The 21,957-nt window shown below is 39.0% G+C and overlaps 1 protein-coding gene across 5 annotated transcripts in view; it reads left to right on the top strand.

Annotated features, from left to right (window-relative positions):
- Positions 1 to 21,957, top strand: part of LOC137997751 (serine-rich adhesin for platelets-like) — a 66,865-nt gene that overhangs the window by 20,087 nt on the left and 24,821 nt on the right. For all 5 annotated transcript variants that reach the window (XR_011122572.1, XM_068843960.1, XM_068843959.1 and 2 more), the window contains exons 3-7: positions 2,174 to 3,077; positions 3,393 to 3,650; positions 8,353 to 9,407; positions 11,530 to 11,657; positions 21,492 to 21,612. Coding sequence is in view for 4 of the 5 variants with exons in the window: in XM_068843960.1 (XP_068700061.1) it covers positions 2,174 to 3,077; positions 3,393 to 3,650; positions 8,353 to 9,407; positions 11,530 to 11,657; positions 21,492 to 21,612 (2,466 nt within the window). In the remaining variant the exon portion in view is untranslated. The remainder of the gene's footprint in view (positions 1 to 2,173; positions 3,078 to 3,392; positions 3,651 to 8,352; positions 9,408 to 11,529; positions 11,658 to 21,491; positions 21,613 to 21,957) is intronic.

Raw genomic sequence — 21,957 nt, 5'->3', positions numbered from 1 at the left:
TTTTTGGTCACTCATACCTGACTGAACCTGTACAACTGAACACCAGGGAAGGGACAGAAAATAGAACTAGATCTAGTGTTGAAGTTGGAAACATTTCTCATTTAAGACTACAGATCTTTGCAAGCGTTTAATAAGTTACAATTTCAAAGATGAGTAAGCTGGACTGACATTGATGAGTGTCAAAGGCATCTTTTTTGGGAGTGCTCACTGAGGTGAGAAGAGGTTGAAGGTCTGCAGGGTTACACAACAGTAATAGGGATTGCTTGTGGTTAGCCTGTACTGCTAAGAATAGAGTAACAGGAGTATCTTGGTTTCCTACAGCTTGGACACATTCACGCACCTTTAGAATTTGGTAAGTGAAACGGCAGCCATGCAACAATGAGGTGATAGGAATCATTGTTCCAGAAAAAGCATTGTATGCATTTGCAGTAGTCCAAAAAAGTGCATATTCTGCATTACAGATAGCTAGTAGTACCAGGAACCAATAGTAACAGCAGAGGACTATTTATAAATAGCTTTTGGGCTTGAGTTCTTGGACAGGTTAACATTCTGTCATAGATACAAGTGTTATAGAAAGTTTAGTTGGAAAAAAAAATAAGTACAGCAAGCATAACACATAGTTAGCATAGCTAGGAATGTGGCAGCTGCCTTGTGAGCTGACTGCACATTGAAGTGAACCAGGATGGTCAAATATGTTCTAGTGTCAGGTAATCTGTCTCTTTATTTTTTGTCTGTGTATGAATTATAACTGATGTTTGATCCCTCCAGCTAAACTTAACTATTCATAGTAGTTTAACTGTACAAACCAACTGGATAAGATAATTTGTCTGGTTCAATGCTCCCTCTGTAATTGACTGATGTATTAGTGGATGAATTATTATTACCCTAAACAATTCACACTTACTGTACTTATTCATGAATGAATTTTGTTGTGACCTTAAGTCATCTCCGTTCTCTGTGCATTGTTTAACTTTTTCACAAGTTGCCTGGTAGTAGTGTCCAAGTAAATTTCCTTGTATACTGGATGTGTGCGAAAATCAAGGTTTGCTCAATGACCTGCGCAGCGTTTAGCCAGGCCAGCACAAAAATACGGAAAGTGGACTGTAGTCTGGGTGTTCAATGCAGACTTTATGTAGAGATCCCTTGATAGGATGCCCATTCTAGATGAAAACAAGAGTGGAAATGTTTTTTCCAGACTGTACTTATCTAAATCATTTTAGCTCTTAGAAGGAATCAATCAAGTATTGTGCCCCTTTTGTCCGACAAGTGCCGTTAAGAGTGAGCATGAGCCCTTCTGTCTAGGGTAGGGAAGACTGGAGTGTCTTTACTTGACTGCTTGACCTGTGATTCAAAGTTTTGCCTCTTAAATAGTAGTATCAATAAATTTAGTATGGTGAATTGAGGATGAAAGTTATTTGATTCTATTCTTAATAATTATTGCTTTTCAAAAGTTAACTATGTATCACTTAAGCACATCTTCCTTTCAGGTCCAAGAAATAATTCTCAAATTATCTACCAAAAACTGTTGGGAATGGCAAAAGAGGAAAGGGTTATATATACAAATAAGTACATCCATGCTTAGTTGACATGTACCCTGAGGGACAAAAAAACTGTTAAGTAGGGAACTAGTCTTCACCTTGGGATCTCAGAATCTCTAGGCAAATGCCCCAATCACTGGGCTGCACTGCCTTCTTTTATCAGGGCACACATACCTCCCTCGACAAATACATCCCACCAATGTGTTGGTCAACACATCAATATGCAACTCATGTGTCATCTGACCAGTAAAAATGTGTCAGCTGACACACAACCAACACGTTGGTCACTGTCCGAAAACAGATACATTGTACAGTGTTTTAAATATGGTAAGACCCTTTGTGGGATGTGTAGTACATCTCTTCAAAATTCTTCAAGGTAAAAAAAGTGCTACCAACACAATGCTGATGCATGAGAGGAACTTCAAAGATTCTTGATGACTGAGTCAGTGACATGTTGGTTAATACATTCGTGTGATTTGAATTTTTTACCATAACTGGGCCGGGAAAAGTCCATGAAATAAAGTGTCTTGATTATTCTATATCAGTGTATAATTTGCAGCATGTTATAATGATGTATGATTTTTTGTTCTCGCAACCATCATTGAAAATGTTATTTTTGTCTGCATGTTAAACAGGAAGTTTGTTCCGGAAGCCGTGCAGCTGTTTATTTACGCCTGTTGGAGTACCTGTTGAGTGACAGAAATGTCACACCTGAGCATGAGACTTTAAATGGTGTTGTTCCTGATAGAAGCGTTGAGGAGCGCTCCTTCCTGTCAGCAGATTTTCTTTCAGCGTCTCCTCTGAACTCAGTACCAGTAAGCCCAGGATCATTTTGTTCATGTGACCCATTACCTTCTGTATCGTCATCCCCAAGTGGGTGCATTAGTCTTTGTGAGTGTTCAGATGTAGATTTGGCTGATAGCTGCCTAGCCAAAGTGCAAAATAAATCAGAAACCAAGGAAACACACCGATATGCAGAAATTTGTCAGCTTAAATCTCAATTAAGTGAGGACAAAACCCCAGATAACTGTAACTGTGATTCAATAGACGGTGTTCTGAAACAACTGGAAAGCAACGTGACATGTGAAGAGCCTTTTAGAGAGTCTAGTGAATGTTCTGATGTGCAGATTGGAGCAAACTGTCATTCACAATGTAAAAATTCCTTGGAGGAAATGGAATTGTCAGCTACAGAAGGTATTGGAGTGAGAGGTTCCAGAAATAGTGGAATTGATTGTTTCGTATTAAGCAAGGATGAGGAGTCTGCAACCTTTCAGAATAATTGCTTTGAATTACAAGAACAAATAAACAAATTGCAGGAAAAGCTAAGGCGGGCTGAGGCACAAAAACAGCAACTCAAAGCCGACCTTGGACGATGTCTGTTTCTTAAAGGCAGAGAGAAACGTAGTGGCAAACTTCTTTCAGCACCTAGAGCATTTACTGGTGACGAGAATAGATGTTGTGGGGGCATTACATCATCCAAATGTTTAAGTGCCAATGGAAGACTTCTTTGTGGAACAGCTTCTCTCCAAGACAAGCCAGGCATGTGAACGGTATTTTCATACTGCAGTTTGACCTTTCAGGTCCCTAAATCATTCGTATGACTTATTTTTCTTTCTTTATTGTGTTTTATTGCATGAGTGTCAAAATTGGTGGATCTTCATTGGTTCACAGCACTGAGTTACGGTATCCCTCCACCCATAAGGGTAACACACATTCCAAATTCTTAAGCGTGCTAAAGAACCTACACCCCTTACTAAGTAACTCCAAAATTTGCCATGGGGATTGTGGAAGATCATTATTGTTTTTGTTTTCAAAGCTAACATTTACCTCTGTTCTGTAATATTATTTTGGCAGATTTTAACTTTCAAGCAAGGTTTATAGAGATTTCTAATTCATTATCACGTGAGGAATTCCAACAGATGAAGATTCTGGCCAGGGGCAAAGTCGATGGTTACAGGCTTGCCAAGATGAAGGTGGGCTTCGAACTGTTAAAAGAAGTGGAAAGAGTCAGTGAACACCCTTGCACAGACATTGGTTTGCTGCTTAAAGAGATCCAGCGCTTGGACCTTGTGGAGAAACTTGGATTACCTTCTCCTGAGAGTAAAATCAGTGGTAAGGATTCTCTGACCCATGGCAAAATAGACTCTGTCATGACAAAATTAATTCTCTACTTTGCGTATTTGATTACGTATTTGAGATTTTTGTGGATAAACAAGATGTGTCATGGGATTTGAAAAAGAAGAGAATAGGGAATTTAAGATCTATGGCAGCAACGTTGATGTAAACATCACCTCAAAGTACACCTTTACACTACTGAGTCTTTCTCAATTATCCCATCTCGTTCACATCGCACAATCGAACAACTTTTGTATGACCTTGAAGAAGTGTTTGCTATTTGTTTCACGGACCAATGTTTGGCAAGGTTAAAACAAAGCTTCTCCTAATTCACGCCAAGGAAAACTCCTAATTTGGACAGTAAACAGTTCGATTGCCCAATCAAATGACCTCAAAGTGAAATACCATTCACTTTCTAGAAAGTTTCATGGAGAGATGACGTTGTTTGCATCCATGTTTGCCGAGCCAATGAAAATTTGCACTCGTTTGTTTTTGTTTGATAAGCCAATTAAACGTTTTGAATTTTTGTTTAAATTCTGTTTTTACGTCTATTTTTCAAGGTCATGTGAAAGTCGATCTATGGGTGATATATTCTAAAAGTAAATTGGTACAAGCGCTTTTAGAGTTAGTGCCAAGTGGCGAATGAAAGCTTTTCATCTCTATGCTCACGTTGTTGTCAAAACCTCAAATTTCAAAATGTCACATCGTCGTTAAGCAAAGTACCACAAAAGTATAACATTCTGCTAGAATGCAGGCCTCCGCATGTGCAGCACGGTTATTTTTTCCACGTTTAGCCAATGACATTGCTTTGTGGCATTGTTACTGTATACATCATCGTTTCTTAAACTCCATAATATCTATTGATGTACGCTTCATCAAAGAAAGAGCGGCTTTAACAGGGGTTTCAATAGTGCTTGTGCAGATTCTCTATTATATATATACATAATATATAAAAGTGTCAAACTTGATTTTCGTAAAACAGTGCTTAATACATAGAAGTAGTAGAGCGTAGTATATATGGGAGAAAAAGACAAATAAACTACAAGTTCATCCCTACAAGCCTGTTTCGTGGTTGCCCACTCATGAGTGGGCGACCACGAAACAGGCTTGTAGGGATGAACTTGTAGTTTATTTGTCTTTTTCTCCCATATATATATATATACAGTTAAAAGAGTCAAAGGACGGACAACTTTTGGAAGCTAAAAAGAAAAATATATTAAAAAACCTTTCGGTCTTAGACCTTCATCAGTTTACAGCATGTGGATAGTAATTAGGTTTAAGAGCTTATATATGGTTTACAAGGAATTTTCGGTATGTTACGAAACTTAACAACAATACAAGTAAAAAATCGTTACAAACAAAACAAAAGAAGTAATTCTATTCCGTAATTCAATTATTCCCTCGTTTCGTAGAACAAAACACTTGAAAGAAATTTTGGTGCCATCGAAATACAGAACAAGAGTAGAACAAGAAACCAATGAAACAGGTGGTTGCATTAAATGCAAACGTAGTAGATGTGATCTTTGCAAAAACTTTTTGATAGAATCAAATTTTTTTCAGAGTTTCCAAACCAATAGAAAATACTTTATTAAACCAAGACTGTCGTGTGATTCTAAAAATGTAATTTATCTTGCATCCTGCAACAAATGTCGCTTGCAATATGTTGGTTCAACGGCAACACAATTCAAAGTTAGTGTTTGCCTGTGAATCGTCAGTCGATCCTTAGGTTTAAGGCTATGAAGGGGTTTAGGCTTTCCCATCTCACCCGTGAAAGAATCCCGGGATACTCACGTTAGGCCAATTCACTATCTCGATAGCTGCATTGCCAGCGTGGTTGTCCTGATGGTGTAGTGGTCATCACAACCTACCGGTGTTCAGGGGGACGTGGGTTCAAATCCCGCTCAGGGCAATTCTTCATGTTTTTCATTCGACACAATAATTAATCAGTTGATTTACAGGATGGGTTTCATTTCTTCATTCTACGGAATATATATATATATATATATATATATATATATATATATATATATATATATATATAATAAGGGAATAACTTCTTGAGGCATATATGTTATATATATATATATAATAAGGGAATAACTTCTTGAGGCATATATGTTTCTAATCGGTTAAATACTTCAAACGTTTCGCCGTTTAGAGCTTCGTCAGTGAATGAAGATTATAAGTACAAGATTGGTTTATGTAAAAAACTTAGTACAATAGCTCATTAATTTGATGGTGTTAATCTAGATTTAGAGCTCGTCCATTGCAACCATTCATAACGTTCTCATGCTTGCGGATTTCTAGCGCTTCAATGATTTTACGCGTGCGGATGTCGTGGATGTTCCTGTGGAGGATTCCCCAAGAGATATCCATTAGACAGGATGTACATTGTAGGTCGAAGAATGTCATCTATTTAGTCACCTGTAAAACATGCAAGATTCAATACGTAGGTTCAACATCGAATGAATTCAAGGTCAGATTTCATTATCACAAATCGGCTATGTTGACCAACAAGGCCACGTGTGAATTGGCTGTCCTTTTCAATAGAAAAGAACATCACATGTCTGACTTTGAGTTCATTGTTATTGAAAAAATTGTTAATGACACTACTGATGATATGGACAAGGTTTTACTCAAAGAGAGACCTTTTGGTGCGCACAGTTATGCACCCTCCAACCTTACGGCTTGAACAAAAGATCCGAGTTTAATTCGAAAAATAGAATAAGGTTTAATTAATCTTTCACTGGAGTAATTGTGCAACCAGTTGGGCTTTTTTTCCATTTACGCTGTGCAGATCGGCATTCTCACAGGCCCTGTTCAGGGATTCTATTACCTTTTAGGGCCCCTGGGCAGGGTTCTGTTGTTTTTAGTACTGGCGTGGTTCCAGAGGCTTTCTCTTGGGATCTTGTTTTGGGCTCATCATATGGTCACCTGGTTGCATGATTTACAAAAGTCCTGTTGTTTATTTTAAATTACTAGTTTCAATGTCTGGTGATTAACGCCTTTTTCGGAATATAGATAATTATATATATAAGTAGAATGATAAAGATTGAGTATCCAACGGTGATGCCACTTGCGAGGAGGATCCAAAAGGATACAAAACGTCTTGACTCAGATAAGTTAATAGGGAGAATGAAAAAATGAGTCGCTGGCGAACTTCTCACAGGTCTGGTATATTATAATCTCGTGTAAACGTTTCGCCCTTCGGGCTTCTTCAGTACACGCTAAGAACTAAAAACTAAAAATACCTGGTACAACTGAACTTGCGCTATTTATACAAAACCATGAACCAAAAGGTGTAAAGTGTTTAAAATTACAAAAAAATTATAAAAAATAACAATATTACATGACATATTATTGTGATTTTTTATAATTTTTTTGTAATTTTAAACACTTTACACCTTTTGGTTCATGGTTTTGTATAAGTAGCTCAAGTTCAGTTGTACCAGGTATTTTTAGTTTTTAGTTTTTAGCGTGTACTGAAGAAGCCCGAAGGGCGAAACGTTTACACGAGATTATAATATACCAGACCTGTGAGAAGTTCGCCAGCGACTCATTTCTTCATTCTCCCTATATATATATATATATATATATATATATATATATATATATATATATATATATATATATATATATATATATATATAACTATATACATATATATATATATAACCCTAACTAACTATATATAGATATATATATATATAACCCTAACTAACTATATATATAATTATATAACCCTAACTAACTGCAGACAGTACTGTTTCGGCCTTCTGGGCCTCATCAGTGCAGTGCTGATGTCTAGGATGGAGGTTAAGCTTTAAAGCCATATGTGTACATATATATATATATGTATACATATGGCTTTAAAGCTTAACCTCCATCCTAGACATCCGCACTGCACTGATGAGGCCCAGAAGGCCGAAACAGTACTGTCTGCAGTTAGTTAGGGTTATATATATATATATATATATAGTTAGTTAGGTTATATATATATATATATAGTTAGTTAGGGTTATATATATATATATGTATATATATACATATATATATATATATATATATATATATATATATATATATCCCCTCCACCATGTCCATCGCTATTAAATAAATTGTAAAGATCAGATTGTGTTTTCTTTTCCATACATGTTCCAGTATTTTACATGCTGTCCCTCAGCCGCTGTTGCAGTGGACATAGAAACGAAATTTATCATGTATATATTTTAAGTGTGGGGTATAGATGAAAGGGAGAAGTGATCCTCGCACTTATCTGGACCTTTTGCAGTGGGACGCGCCTTACTGTGACCACCTAACAAGGTTTTTTACACATTTTGCACCAGTCAGGATGTGCAAATTTGATTGACGGTCACGCCTCCTTGCAAAGCTCGCATGATTGTAAGTTGAACACCCTTCCATGAGTTGTTGAGTTGACGTATTTAAGCGTAGCTGTCAAATGCGAAAGTTTGTTGGGTAGCCACAGAAAGATGCAGTGCACTTAATCATTGTCTTTAATAGGGTGGCTTCTGCAAGAGATGATTGCTTAAATCGTCAAGAGGAGTGCGGGGATCACTTCTCCCTGTTGATGTACATATACTTGTTTTGATCCTGGTTTGTTCCACTTACATGCGTTGTTCTCCTCTCTGATACAGCTACGGTACATGCATTAACTTTGCCATAATGTGTGAAATTTCAGAAAGTGCTGGAACATCATCAGCTTCCTTACCATCCAGAGATGACCAAGGTGGAGAAAGATGTACAACTCTGAAATCTTGCACATCCACAATGGGTTTTGATCATGTCTACGACTTGTCTGCATCCGCTTCTTTTAATATTGACAGTGAGAATCCTGTGTCAATTAACATTGAGGATAATGATCCTCTGTCCGTGGAAAGTGTCGGAACCAATGACAAAGAGGGAATTTGTGTCCCCGTCTCTTCTGAACAAAGTGGCCCATCAAGTGGTGCTAGCAGCGTATGTGTTAATGCTTTACGCACTGCTGAAGGTAGCCGGGTTTGTTCGAGAAGCAGCTCACAAGGCTCTTCCAAGAAGTCAGCTAAATCACCAGAAGTGGTCTTAACTTCTCATTCTGCTTCGGCACCTGGTGAAATCGCCAATGAGAGTAACCTCAATACAGGCAGCAGGGAAGAGGAGGGTCCAGGACGAGCTCAGGTAATGAACTGTACAGATGATGTAACTAATGGGGGAAATACTGAGGCTGAAAATATTAAAGGACAGTCTGTTGATTCGTTTTATGGGGCATCGGGAACAACACCGTCTGACACAAAAACATTTCCATTATCTGTCAGTGAGTATGATTCACAGATCGATTCTTCAGATAGCTCTTTTTTCTGCCGTTCGACCGATCCAGTTAGCTCACATGTTGATGATGCAAATCCCCTCCAGCTGCAGCAAAGTTCCAATGTACATGGTCAAACAACATTGAGAATGCATGAACCTGATGAATCCAGTTCCTCTTCGACTGACTGGGAACGTTTGGGCGCTCGACCCAAAATCTCTCAAAGACAACGTCCACGGGTTGCTATATCACCACCCCCACACCCACCAATCGCGCTTTCTCCGTGGCTGTGCGAACATTACCAGCGGCATTGTAGGGTGCGGTTTCCTTGTTGTACACAATTCTATCCTTGTTATCGATGCCATAATAGCTCAAGAAACTGTGAAAATGAAGAAGCCAAAGCATGCCATGCGACACACCTCAAGTGTTCTTTTTGCGAGCATGAACAAGAGGTGAGTCTTTTCTTTTCTTTTTTTCCCCATGCTGTAGGGATTGAGCTTTCAGGCGGGTTTGAGGGAGAGAGCTTTCAACATTGGTTCAAGCAGGAGCTCGAACTAATTTGAAAAAAATTAAATCACAGTGACATGGTGTACATAAACAATACTCACTTGTGGCTTTTTGGTAGAGTATTGCACCATCATTGCAGAGGTCATGGGATGGATTCCCATGGAATCCACCTGAAATTTTCATTTGTCTGTAAATGACAATTTCTTAATTGTCCAAATAAGGATCACCTCCGTTTTTGTCCAAGCTCTTTCTTTGCGAAAGACAAGTGGCCATTGCATTTTGTGTAGGTGTTAGTTCAATGCACAAGTTTTACCAAAGTCTTGTATTAAGTACAAATGTGCAATTATGACAATTATACATGTGTACAAGTGAATAATAATAATAATAATAATAATAATAGTTAATGATAATTACAAGCTGTACCGTAGTCTTGTATAGATGGTTTTCAATCACGTGATGAGATGGCCATGTTGGTGCACAAAACAATAGCAAAATTAATTATACACCTGATTCCAAAATGGCCGCTGATTTATGCGGATACAAATTGGCCCTTGTTGCCTCGTTCAAGATAAAATATTCTTTTGAATTTTGAGCTTAAGAACGAGACATCAAGGGCTAATTTGAATAAAAACAAAAGAATATTTAAATGAAGGCCATTGGGGAATAATAATAATAATGATAATAATAATAATAATAATAATAATAATAATAGTAATAATCTTTATTGAGGAGATCAATTTCACCGGAGAAGTGATTTACAAAAGAGTCCTCAAAGATTAAAATAAAACAAAAAGGAAAAATATAGACTAATATATGAATATATAAAAATTAGACAAAAGACTATTTACATTTCTTAACGCTGTTGTAAAACTAGCTAATGATGGGCTTTGTCTGATTGAAAGGTCTAATTTATTCCAATCGTTTGAGGCAAAATTTGTCGAAGACCAATTGCCCCAATTTCTGCTAGATGCACTCTTACGGATATTGTTTTTACATCTTGTATTATAATCATGTTTATCATTATTGAATTCAATATTAAAACGATGTGAAAATAAGTTGTTTAAACATTTACATTGTATAAATAAAAGTTGCCCTATGCCCGGCCGTATGTCTTGCGAGAGTCTTCCATTTCAGCTTATTCAGGGCCTCACTAGCAGATGATCTAATGGCCAAATCTAAAATTATTTTTGCAGCTTTATTATGTAAAGATTGAAGTTGCAACATTAGCGTGGAATTGCCTCTATCCCCCCATACGATATCTGCATAGTCAAACAATGGCAGAATAGCTGTTAAAAAACAGCAATCTAGCATCTAAAGGTAGACAATAACGAAGACGTGTATGGCTCATGTTTTTCATTATAATTGAATCAAATTCCCAAAAGACTTTTTCTCAGCCGTTCTGTACACCAACATGGGTGCTGTGACGTCAGGGCCCGGTTGTTCAAAAGCCGATTAACCTAACTTTTGTTTCATGTTTTCAACTTTTTGTTGAAAGTTTCTTTGCTTATTTTTGTTTTACAAGATTGACTTCTTCTAATGTAAAGTTTTGCCGATTATATCAGCGTTGAACAGCATTTGGGAGTAGAGAAATAAACTCCTTGGTTAATTTTAAATCTGGGATTAGCGTTAAACGGCTTTTGAACAACCGGGCCCGGGTGAATACCATCTATTAAGTTTAATTTTAAGTACAAGCGTGTAAGTGTGTTGTTTGTAATACAATTATTTAGGTGTATTTATAACAATTTTCACGAAGTTATTCTCAGAAACTTGACGGTATTAATCTACATAAGGCAGTTCAAATAAAGTTCTCAAATAAAGCTTTCAAGACCGTAGTTCTTACTCAAAAGATGAAAAAAAGAAGAAAAAAAAGTTCACCACTCTGTCTTTGTAACGCAATGTGAAATTACGTGACATTGTCTTTGACGTGAAACTAACAATGTTATGTTTTTAGGGTTACCTATTTTTGGTATATTCTGGATAAAAGATGCCTCTTGGCTTTTATCTTTTTGTCTTTACGCAACAATCATTGGAACATGTGTTTTCACATTTTTCTACTTTTTTCGAAAGATTGATGAAAACAGTGGAGTTTGCGGCAAATGTGGTGCAAAGGTGGCTGCCTATTTGTGCTCTATATGTAAACACTTTACAAACGTGGACAAGAATCCTTATCACTGTGAAAAATGTGGAATCTGTCGGTGAGTTGGGTAGGAACATGATATCATATTTATGTGTGCAGAATGTTTTCCAAGTGTTTTAATAGGGAAAATTAGGGATCCACGACTAGGTCGTCAACGACCATGCTGCAAAACAACAACATCTATTAAAAGAGGGAAAATAGTTACAGTGCAGCATGCATTTTAGGACATTTTTTGTGGTACTCTGCACAATAACAATGTGAAATCACCATTTTTGAGATATTGATGGCCTTTGCAGGGCCGCAGATGTTGTTTCCTGACCCAGCTATCGTTGTAAAAGAAAGCTGCACTCCCAACACAGAAATAACTTTAGGTCGCGAGAAATAACATTAATAATAGAAATTTATTGAAGATTTTATTTTTTCGAAGAAAGCATTTATATCAGAAATAAATGAATTTCGAAATCCTAGACGCTGTCATCTTGAATAATTGTGAGGTGTTATGGTTGCCCTCTTGTTGTCATGCAAAAGCTCTTTGTGTCAGAACCATGGGGCAACCGTGACATGTCACAGTTGTTCATAATTGCGGCACTTGGAAAATTTGAAAGTGAAAGTGATTAATTTTGAATTCACTTTTCAGATACAGTTTTACCAGTAATAAACATTATTTACTTTTGTTTAAAGTGCCTGTAATATAAAAAATATCTTTTGCTTATTTTAAAGATATTTCAGAAATAAAAATTATGATGAAGAATGGTGTCTTCTCTTTGGGATTCCACAGATATTCAAGTTTTTGTCAACAAATTGATGAGAATATATCCGAAAATGTTGCAGTAATGATATTTAAACTTGGCACCAGTACTGTACATCAGATAAGGCACAGAGTGACACCCATTAAGATGTTGCCATGGCAACACTCTGGTTTCCACCAGTCCCTGTCCTTAATGACCCAAATATCTTGGATTTTTTGAACAGATAAGTAAAGGCAGATGGTCAGATTTGAAACACACGTGCTGCCCATAATGCTTTACATCTCTGCATAAGCTTCTAAGAGTGAACAAGTCCTATCACGACAATAAACGACAAAATCAATTCTGCGTTAAATAGACCCAGCATCAAAAATGGGTGCCAAGTCAACAGCATAAAGGGCATGATTTTGTGCCTTACTTGATGTAGACTACTGCTGTGAAGTTTAAACAACACCCAGCCAATATTTTCTCAGATATTCTTAATTTTGTGATTTACTACAGTAATTTGTAATGTTTGTCACCTCATCAATTTTTTAATTTTTTAATAGAAAACACCATTCTTCATTATTTTGAAATGTCTTTAAAAGAGGCAAAATGTATTTTTTGCTTCCAATGCACTTCAAAGTTCCTTTTGGAGAAGTCCAGGCATGTACGTGTACAATGACGACTCTTACGAGAGCTTCCTCTGATGACATACATTGAATATGCGCATTATTACTTTGTTCAAAGTACAAAGTATAGCACTCGGCTGTATTTTTGGAACTTTGGACTTTTTTGGGGGAGAGGGAGGAGGGTGCAATTTCGCTGCACATTCGTAAAATTTCTTTTCGGAGAAGGCAGCCTAATTAGGATTCAAACTCTGTATCTCCTCATTCAGAGGCAATTGCGATGATCACTAAACAACAGACAACTATGTGACAAAATAACGGGGAAATATGTAGTAAAGAATTGTGTGTGTGACTGGAAATTAGTTTTTGTGTTTTTGTGGCATGCTATGCACTATCCTGTCACCGTATGACTCGGTAACACATCTTCCCGGCTAATTTCTTCTGGTATTGTTAAGAAAAAGTAGTTTTTGAATTCCACCCTAGAAACTTGTAAAGCATCACCAAGATTGAAAAGAATAAAAATTGTTTTAGTATGTTCACACGAAGTGATCTCAACAACACTTGATCTCAATATTTGCAGAAGAAAACCATTCAAGGTCGATTTAATTGACATCTCAATTCATGCGTGGAAAACGTGCAAGAGGTACAAAGCATGCGCGAAAGTGGTTACAGAATTTTCACAATCTCGTTCCAGAGTCATCGTTCCCTTGACCAGCGGTCGGGAAAGAGAGACTCAAAATTGTAATTTCTTTTGGATTTTTATTTATACAAGGTTGAATATGATTTAGAAATAGATCTTTTACAACTTACCAGTTCCGTAACATCATTTTGAATTTTGGAATTGTCTAAAATTCAGTGATGGTGAAGATCACAACAAAATGGCTGACGTAATGAAGAAATTTGATCAACATTTTGTGGGACAAATTCGGGAATTCTTTTAGCAATCACAACCTGGAATTTGGTGAGTTTGTCCTCAGAAACATGGCAAAAACCTGCGGAATTTGTGATTGCACGGGTGAACTATTGAATAATGGATTCCTTACTTCTTTGCATCCTGGGTGACAAAATTCACAAGGAGCTTCTCTCTACCCATTGCTTGACCCTCGTAAAAGCCACTGAAATATGCCATGCTAGAGAAGCTGCAACCATCCACATGAAAGCTTTGAAGAACGAGGAAATCAACAAAGTTAAGGGAACACCAAAACAAGTTCTTCAAGTATATGCCACGAGAAAGGAATCTTGCCCTGCCTGGGGAAAGGTATGTACCTCCTTTGGAGAAAAATCCATTTTCCAGCTTCCAGGAAATGTAAAGGTTTACGATGTAAATTCTGCCCAGTCCCAACACCCACTAATCTACTGTGAAATGCTGATCAATGATCAAACAGTCAGACCTCAAATTGACTGTGGTGCAACCGTCTGTATTTTACCCAAGCCTTGAGGAATGACTGGAAATTGTAAACCTCCAGTTGTGGAATAAATCGTTCTTTAAAGCCCTCAGAAAATGCATATGTACATGTCAAAAACCCAGTCACTAATGAAAAGTTCAAGGTCGCCTTTGTCATTGTCGACAAGCAGTTCACTCCACTACTCAGTGGTAATGCTGCACAGGCAATGGGGCTCATCACAGTGAACTATGGTAATTTTAAAGTAGTTATTGGAGTTTCTACAGCTTCTCACAGCTCCATTCAGCACTTTCCTGCTGCCTTCAAGGACACACCAGGCATACTCCCTGGGAGGAAAGTCCGTTGGGGATAGAGCCACCCTGGTAGTGTGTTGTGGGCGCACCCTTCCAGTGCCTTGTTGCTGAGTCAATGATCGTCCCAATTGATGAGCTGACAGACTGGGTTAGCCAGATGTCCATAGCCGGAAAAAAGTGTGGCATTTGCATCTGTATTGATCCCAGGCCCGTCAACGAAATGTTAAAGCATGAACATTACAAACTTTAAATCTTAGATGATGTCCTGCCTGAACTCACGTCCGCTTGCAAGTCTTCAGTATGTGACCTGAAGTCTGGCTACCTGCACCGGAACTTGACTATGAATCAAGTTTGTTAACCACTTTTTGCAACCCCATTTGGGCGTTTCTGCTGGTTACGCCTTCTCTTTGGTCTAAAAGTAAGCAGCCAAATTTTTCAAAAGAGGCTTCCTCAAGCACTAGAAGTCCTTGAAGGCGTCCGCTGCATCACTGATGATATCATTGTCTGGGCAACGTAGCAACGAAGAACACGATGCACAAGTCTCCCTCTTCCTCCAGCACTGTAGTGAAATTGAAATCTCCCTCAACAGGGGGAATGTTGTTTTGGTTCACACGAAATCCCTTTCATGGGCCACATCGTGAGGCTTGAAGCCTGATCCTTCAATGGTAGAAGCAGTCTTGAAGATGAAACCACCCACGGAAAGGGTGGAGTTGAAAGGCTGAGAGGAACTGTAAACTACTTGTCAAAATTTGTACCCAAACTGACTGTCTGTCACTTTCCTGCTGTCATGAGACCCATCATGGTCCTCACTCGTCCTGACATTGAATGGTCCTGAACTTCTACTCATGACAAGGCATTTGAGGAAGTCAAACACCTTTTAATAGTGGCTCCAGTGCTGGTCTACTTCGACCCCAAGAAGGAGCTCGCCATCCAGTGTGATGCTATTGGGCAAGGGCTAGGAGCTGCTCTTCTATAAGGGGGACGCCCTCTCGCTTATGCGAGCAGAGCCCGGAGCGATACCAAGACCAGATATGCAACCATTGAAGAGGAGACGCTGGCGATAGTTTTTGCACTTGAAAAATGGCAACAGCACACTTTTGGCCGACCACTCACAGTATATTCTGACCATAAAACGTTTGTGGCCATCGTCAAGAAACCTATGGATCGTGCCTCCAAGCGTTTACAAGGCATGCTAGTGCGAGCACTGGCGTATGGCATCAAAGTAAAGTATCTCAAGGGCAAGGATATGTTCCTTGCAGACACTTTTAGCTGAGCCTCCCTTCCTACGCCAGTGTTAACGACCAAGAGGAATTTGAAAACATCAATGCACAGAAATACTTAATACATAATGCCAGATGTAAGGATTTGTGAGATTCGCCAGCACACAAACGATTATCTGGTTTTACAGTAACTAAAGCAAGCCATCCAAGAAGGCTGGCCAGACCGCCAATCAGCATTACTGCCCCTAGTTGTGCCCTATTTCAGCATTCGTGATGAACTGGCTGTCACTGATGGTGGAAAGCGTCTAGTGACTCCCAAAAGCCTAAGATCCCAAATCAAAGAGGACATCCACTGTGGCCATCAAGGCATCGAGTCCACCACCGAATCACGAAGGTTACGTGAGCATGTGTTCTGGCCTTGGAGGAACAACGAAAGAAAAGAAAACAAAGAGACACTTATGAGTCACGAAATTCCAGACAAACCATGGCAAAAGATTGCAGCAGATCAATTCACCTTCAAGAACAAGGAGTATCTTGCGACTGTCTGTTACAGATCCAACTTCTGGGAAATAGACCACCTCTACAACACCAAGTCTTCAACTGTCATTAAGAAGCTGACAGCCCACCTGGCCAGATACGGCATACCTAAGCAACTGGTTACTAACAATGGCCCTCGGTTTGTCTCTGATGAATTCAGAAAATTCACTGAAAGCTGGGGCTTCCAGCACACAGCAACCTCTCACCACCACAGCCAAGCCAATGGCAAGTGTGAAGCGGCTGTGAAAGTTGCAAAGCGGATGCTCCATAAAACAACCAAGTCAGGTGAAGATCAGTATTTGGCCATGCTAAACATCAGAAATGTGCCCACGCAAGGCATAGACAGCAGCCCAGCACAAAGACTCTTAGGAAGAAGAACCAGAACCCTGCTACCAACCACATTATCCCTGCTCAAGCCCAGGAATCCAGTTAGCCCTCATGAGTCTGTGCATCTTCGTTCAAACCAAGGGAGGCAAGCAAAGTACTATAACTCAAGGCTGTTGCCTAACAGGAGCCCAGTAGCCTGGGGCTCCCAAAGAAGCTCTGGGCGCCTTAATTTTTCTCAGCAAGACCTTTCATCTCATATGTTGGGCTCCTAAGTTCTCAGCGTTTAGCTCTGAGGGCCACTTTAACATTTTCTTAGGCAGCAGCCTTGAATTAACTGCACTGCTTGCGACCTCCCAATTTTAAAGCCTGGTGATACTGTCCGCATGAAGCCATTTGCACTTGGTCAGAAGTCTTGGGACAAGGCCCATGTTACCAAGAGGCTTCACAGAAAATCCTATGAAGTTCAATCAGCAACGGTCAACACCCCAGTCAAGACTACAAAGCCCACCCAGTATGAGCAATCTGTGCAAGAAACCAAATACGATATATGACCAGCAAACTCCCTCCAACCCTAGGACCTCTGTTGCACAGACCCGCCCAGAAAAGACCAGGGTGCAGCCCAGTTCAATTAACTTCCTGGCAGGAACTACATATTACATCACACCCTGTCAGCCACCCGCTGGGAGAGAAAGTCCACCACACTGTACGATGTAGACCCATTCTGGACGCATCATAAAAGCACCCACAAAGGTTAAAGACTATGTCATGTCTTGAACTGTACTTTCTGGACATGTTTTTTCACTTTTTCCCATGTTTCAAGAAAGAAAAACACTACATGTTGCACTTGAACGTTGCTGTTAATCATTTTGTTCCTCCTATTAGTGCCATTTTGCCACTCAGTATTTCCCGGTGCTAAGCTAGCAGTTTTACTTGTTACGGTTTTTTTTTTGTTAAAAAATGGGGAGGATGTGACAATATTGCATGACACTGTCACAGTCTCGTGGTTCGCTGACATCATAGCTCGGGTTTGCATTGAAAGAGTTTTGTTGATCCGCTATCTTGGTGTGTAGGGTGGGAGGTGTGGTGGCCTCATGGTTAGAATGCTCGACTCCAGATCGAGTGGTCCGGGTTAGGGTCTTGGCCAGGGACATTTTGTTTTGTTCTTGGGCAAGACACTTTACTCTCACGGTACCTCTCTCCACCCAGGTGTATAAATGGGAACCGGTGAAAGTGCTGGCGGTAACCCTGCGATGGACTAGCATCCCATCCAGGGGCGAGTAGAAATAATCCTAGTCTCTTCATGCTACGGAAACCGGAGATAAGCACTGGCCTGATGGGCCTTCCTAGGCTCGTAACAGAGACTTTGTCTTGGTGTGTACATGCATTGATTTTGTATAGCAAGTGAAAAGTAAGCACTTTCATGGCAAGGTGAACTCCAGATGTTTTGGTTTATTTCTGACAGCTTCTCCTCACACATGTGAAGTTATTCAACCGGAAACAGAGTTTTCTGACCCCTGGGAACGAGATTGGAAGCTTCAAAATAGCCTTTGTTAAAATCCTCATCATAAAACTACATTTAGCAATGTGGTCATTTAGCACCATGTATGATCAAATCAGCAATCTGAATCGAAAGTCAGTTTTTAAAACATTTTCACTGTCATTGGTGGCTGAAAGAAGTGAGCGTTGCTCTTTTTTATAATGTGACACGCCTTGTTTGTTATTGTTTTTTTTTTTGCATGTACAACTTTCTTAAACCTTTTTTTTAAATTCCCCTTTTTGCATTTGCTCAATTTTAGTAACAAATTTGTTTGGTGGAAGACCAGTGTACAAAATAGAACTACTCCGAGTGAAACAAATAGTTGGCGTGAAGATTGCTTACTTTTTAGCAAAATTATCTGGAAAAACGAAGGCCAAAATTTTAGCCCTCATTGTGTCCTCTGGTAGAGCTTCATCTTTTATTCTTCGTATTTCCAATTCAGAAATGCTGGCGAAACGAGAGTTTAAGCTGGCCATTTTATTTTGTTTGGATCACACATTATTCACTCCCTCAGGAGTGAATAATGCTCAATTACTGCGACATAGTGAAGCAAATTGCTTGAAGCACCACGATCACTGAGTGAGTATAGACTAATGTGAACTCTTTCAATCAAAAAATCAAATATTCTTTTTATTTGGATTTTAAAACTACGTTAACTATACATTAAGTGACCGAAGTTTTAAGCCTTGATTTGAAAAAGACACCTTTATTGTAACTGGAATTTTCCTATTTAATGATCCACCATTATCAACTTTGAAATCTTGAGAGGGCTGGATTGAGGACAAAATGAAGTAATATGCAGCGCATACATTTCTGGCTTTCAGACTTCTAAACTTGTGTTTTGCATGCATAATAAGCTGTGTTTACACACAGTAATTTTAAGCTAGTGAGTAAATGACTTCACTTTTCCCTAGATCCAACCCTCTGAGATCCAATCGGTCAGTTTTGAACGTGAGTAATAGCAGACCGTGAGTAATGATCCACCATTACCAACTTTGAAATCTTGAGAGGGCTGGATTGAGGACAAAATGACGTCAAAGACTCACTAGTTTAAGAGTGCAATACACGGCTGAAGTAATATGCAGCGCATACATTTCTGGCTTTCAGACTTCTAAACTTGTGTTTTGCATGCATAATAAGCTATGTTTACACACAGTAATTTTAAGCTAGTGAGTAAATGACTTCACTTTTCCCTAGATCCAACCCTCTGAGATCCAATCGGTCAGTTTTGAACGTGAGTAATAGCAGACCGTGAGTAATGATCCACCATTACCAACTTTGAAATCTTGAGAGGGCTGGATTGAGGACAAAATGACGTCAAAGACTCACTAGTTTAAGTGTGCAATACACGGCTGAAGTAATATGCAGCGCATACATTTCTGGTTTTCAGACTTCTAAACTTGTGTTTTGCATGCATAATAAGCTGTGTTTACACACAGTAATTTTAAGCTAGTGAGTAAATGACTTCACTTTTCCCCAGATCCAACCCTCTGAGATCCAATCGGTCAGTTTTGAACGTGATTAATAGCATACCGTGAGTAATAGCAGACTGTGAAATCCAAAACTTACATTGTAAGTAAACAACCTTTGGATAAAAATAAAAGCTCAAAATTTTGCCAATCATGAGTTATGCAAACACACTTTCAAAACCTTGGGGTTTCATCTGGTGTTTTCAGTCCATTTCTTCAAGTCACTTCGTTGTGATTCCGTGTCAGATTCTTTAGCCATCCCACCTTCCTTTGGTGACGTGTGAGTCATCTCTATTCCACAAGGTTTTCTACCTGGGGCGGTAAGTGGTTGTAAAAGAGATTGGAAATGGTGAGCAATTCAAGGCGCAATTATTATTATGGGGGTGCATACAGGATATTACATGACTGTGCGTAGATACGAATTTTATCTTGAGTGCAAAAAAAGTGATTACCAGCCGCTAAAACATGCATGTTGTGTAACATGATACAAGTTAAGAAAAGCAAATCATTATAATGTCAAAGAGAGCTGTATGATTGTTTATGTAATAGAGTACAATCATATTGAGGCGGGACAAATGGCTTCAACATCCATTCGATTTTGTTCAACAGCAATGTTGAAACCGCTTACCCCTCCCCCACCTTCTTTCACGTTGAATCGATGTTAAACAAGAGGCTACAGGTAGCCTGCACTTTGTTTGAAGGAATTTTAGCCAATTTCGTTTTTAATTCACAGCATTTCAGTGATTTGTCATGTTACAATATCTTGGTCGATATCCAATTCAATTCCACCGGTACTAAGTCCAAAGTCCACATTCTTTGGCCCAACCATACGTTTAAGTGTGTTTGTAAAATAGTTGTTTAAAACTGATGTTAACGGCATTGGCTCTAAACCAGTAAACAGATGATTTACAACTTTCTAAGATGGTATTTATAAAGTACTGTAATTAGCCCTGTAAGAAATGTTACTGAGTCATACCATAACCAGATATTGCATTGCGTGCTAGGAAAACACAAAATCTCGTTTCCGGTCATGCACACAATTCTTTAATACATATTTCCCCATTAATCTGCTGCATAGTCTTCCGTGGTTTAGTGGTCATCGTGATTGCCTCTTAATGAGGAGATACTGAGTTTGCATCTTACTTGGGCTGCCTTCTCTGAAAAGTGCCCATGATGCAAATAAATCTTACACATGCCCAGCCAAATTTCGAACAATGCTGAGTTTAAAAGCTGTTGAAACTTTGCTTCAACAACCATTCAACGTTTCTTTTGTCATCGCGAATGTTGAATGAAGTTGCAGCCATTTGCCTCCCTCTTTCAGCATTGTTGGGTATGCACGTGCACACTAAATGGTCTTCCAATGACGTATCCAGGTCTTGGTCCATAGTAGCAAGTCCGTATCCATAGTAGCAAACTTTGTTGAATCAAATGTTGATGATGTGTTGAAACCGTTGGCTCACCTGAACAGTCAACATGGTTCAACATCGTTCAACAAAATCGAATGGATGTTGAAGCGGTTTGCCCCTGCCTTTACTGAACAAACACATCTTACAATCATGAAGGGGAAGCTCGCTTTTATTGGCTTTTATTGTGTTAGTAACCATGACGACACCAGTATACTTACATGTGAGAGATAATGTAAAAGCAAATATCTCCACTGTGCGCAGTGAAGACATCATTTTTTAGTAAAAAGGAAAATATTATTTCATCAGCATCTATGTAATAAGTAGTCATACTTTGCTTGTGATGCAGAATCCACGCCGGCAAGTCATGCCAATGTGAAGTTTGCAATGTATGTTTGGATAAACGACTTGAAGGGAACCATGAATGCTGTCCCGATTCCAGCCACAATGAATGCTACAACTGCTTTGAGGTTTGCTCGAACTTCACAAATTTACTTTCAGTTTCTGTCCCCTACTACATGTCCTTTTTTGCTTAGACATCCGTTTTTGTGGTAGTGTACTTATAAGTGCACTACACACTATGTCACCGAGTTGTAAGTGTGAGTGAGTGCAAGAGTGTAATTCCGTGGCAGCAATAGGCCCTCACCATGTGCATAAATCACGAAAATAAACAGTTTGTTAAACTGTGCTTGAACTTCAACAAATGAGCCCCAAAATTGGCAAGAATTTGTGATGCTGATGAGTAATAAAGCAGTTTCTATTTGCAAAACGATGGAATTAACTGGCGATCAAAAACCTCGTCTAGGAGAGTGAAT

This window comes from Montipora foliosa, chromosome 3 (genome assembly GCF_036669935.1).
Source record: "Montipora foliosa isolate CH-2021 chromosome 3, ASM3666993v2, whole genome shotgun sequence".
In the NCBI taxonomy this organism is placed as follows: Eukaryota; Metazoa; Cnidaria; class Anthozoa; order Scleractinia; family Acroporidae; genus Montipora; species Montipora foliosa.
This window is presented reverse-complemented; position numbering and strand designations above follow the sequence as displayed.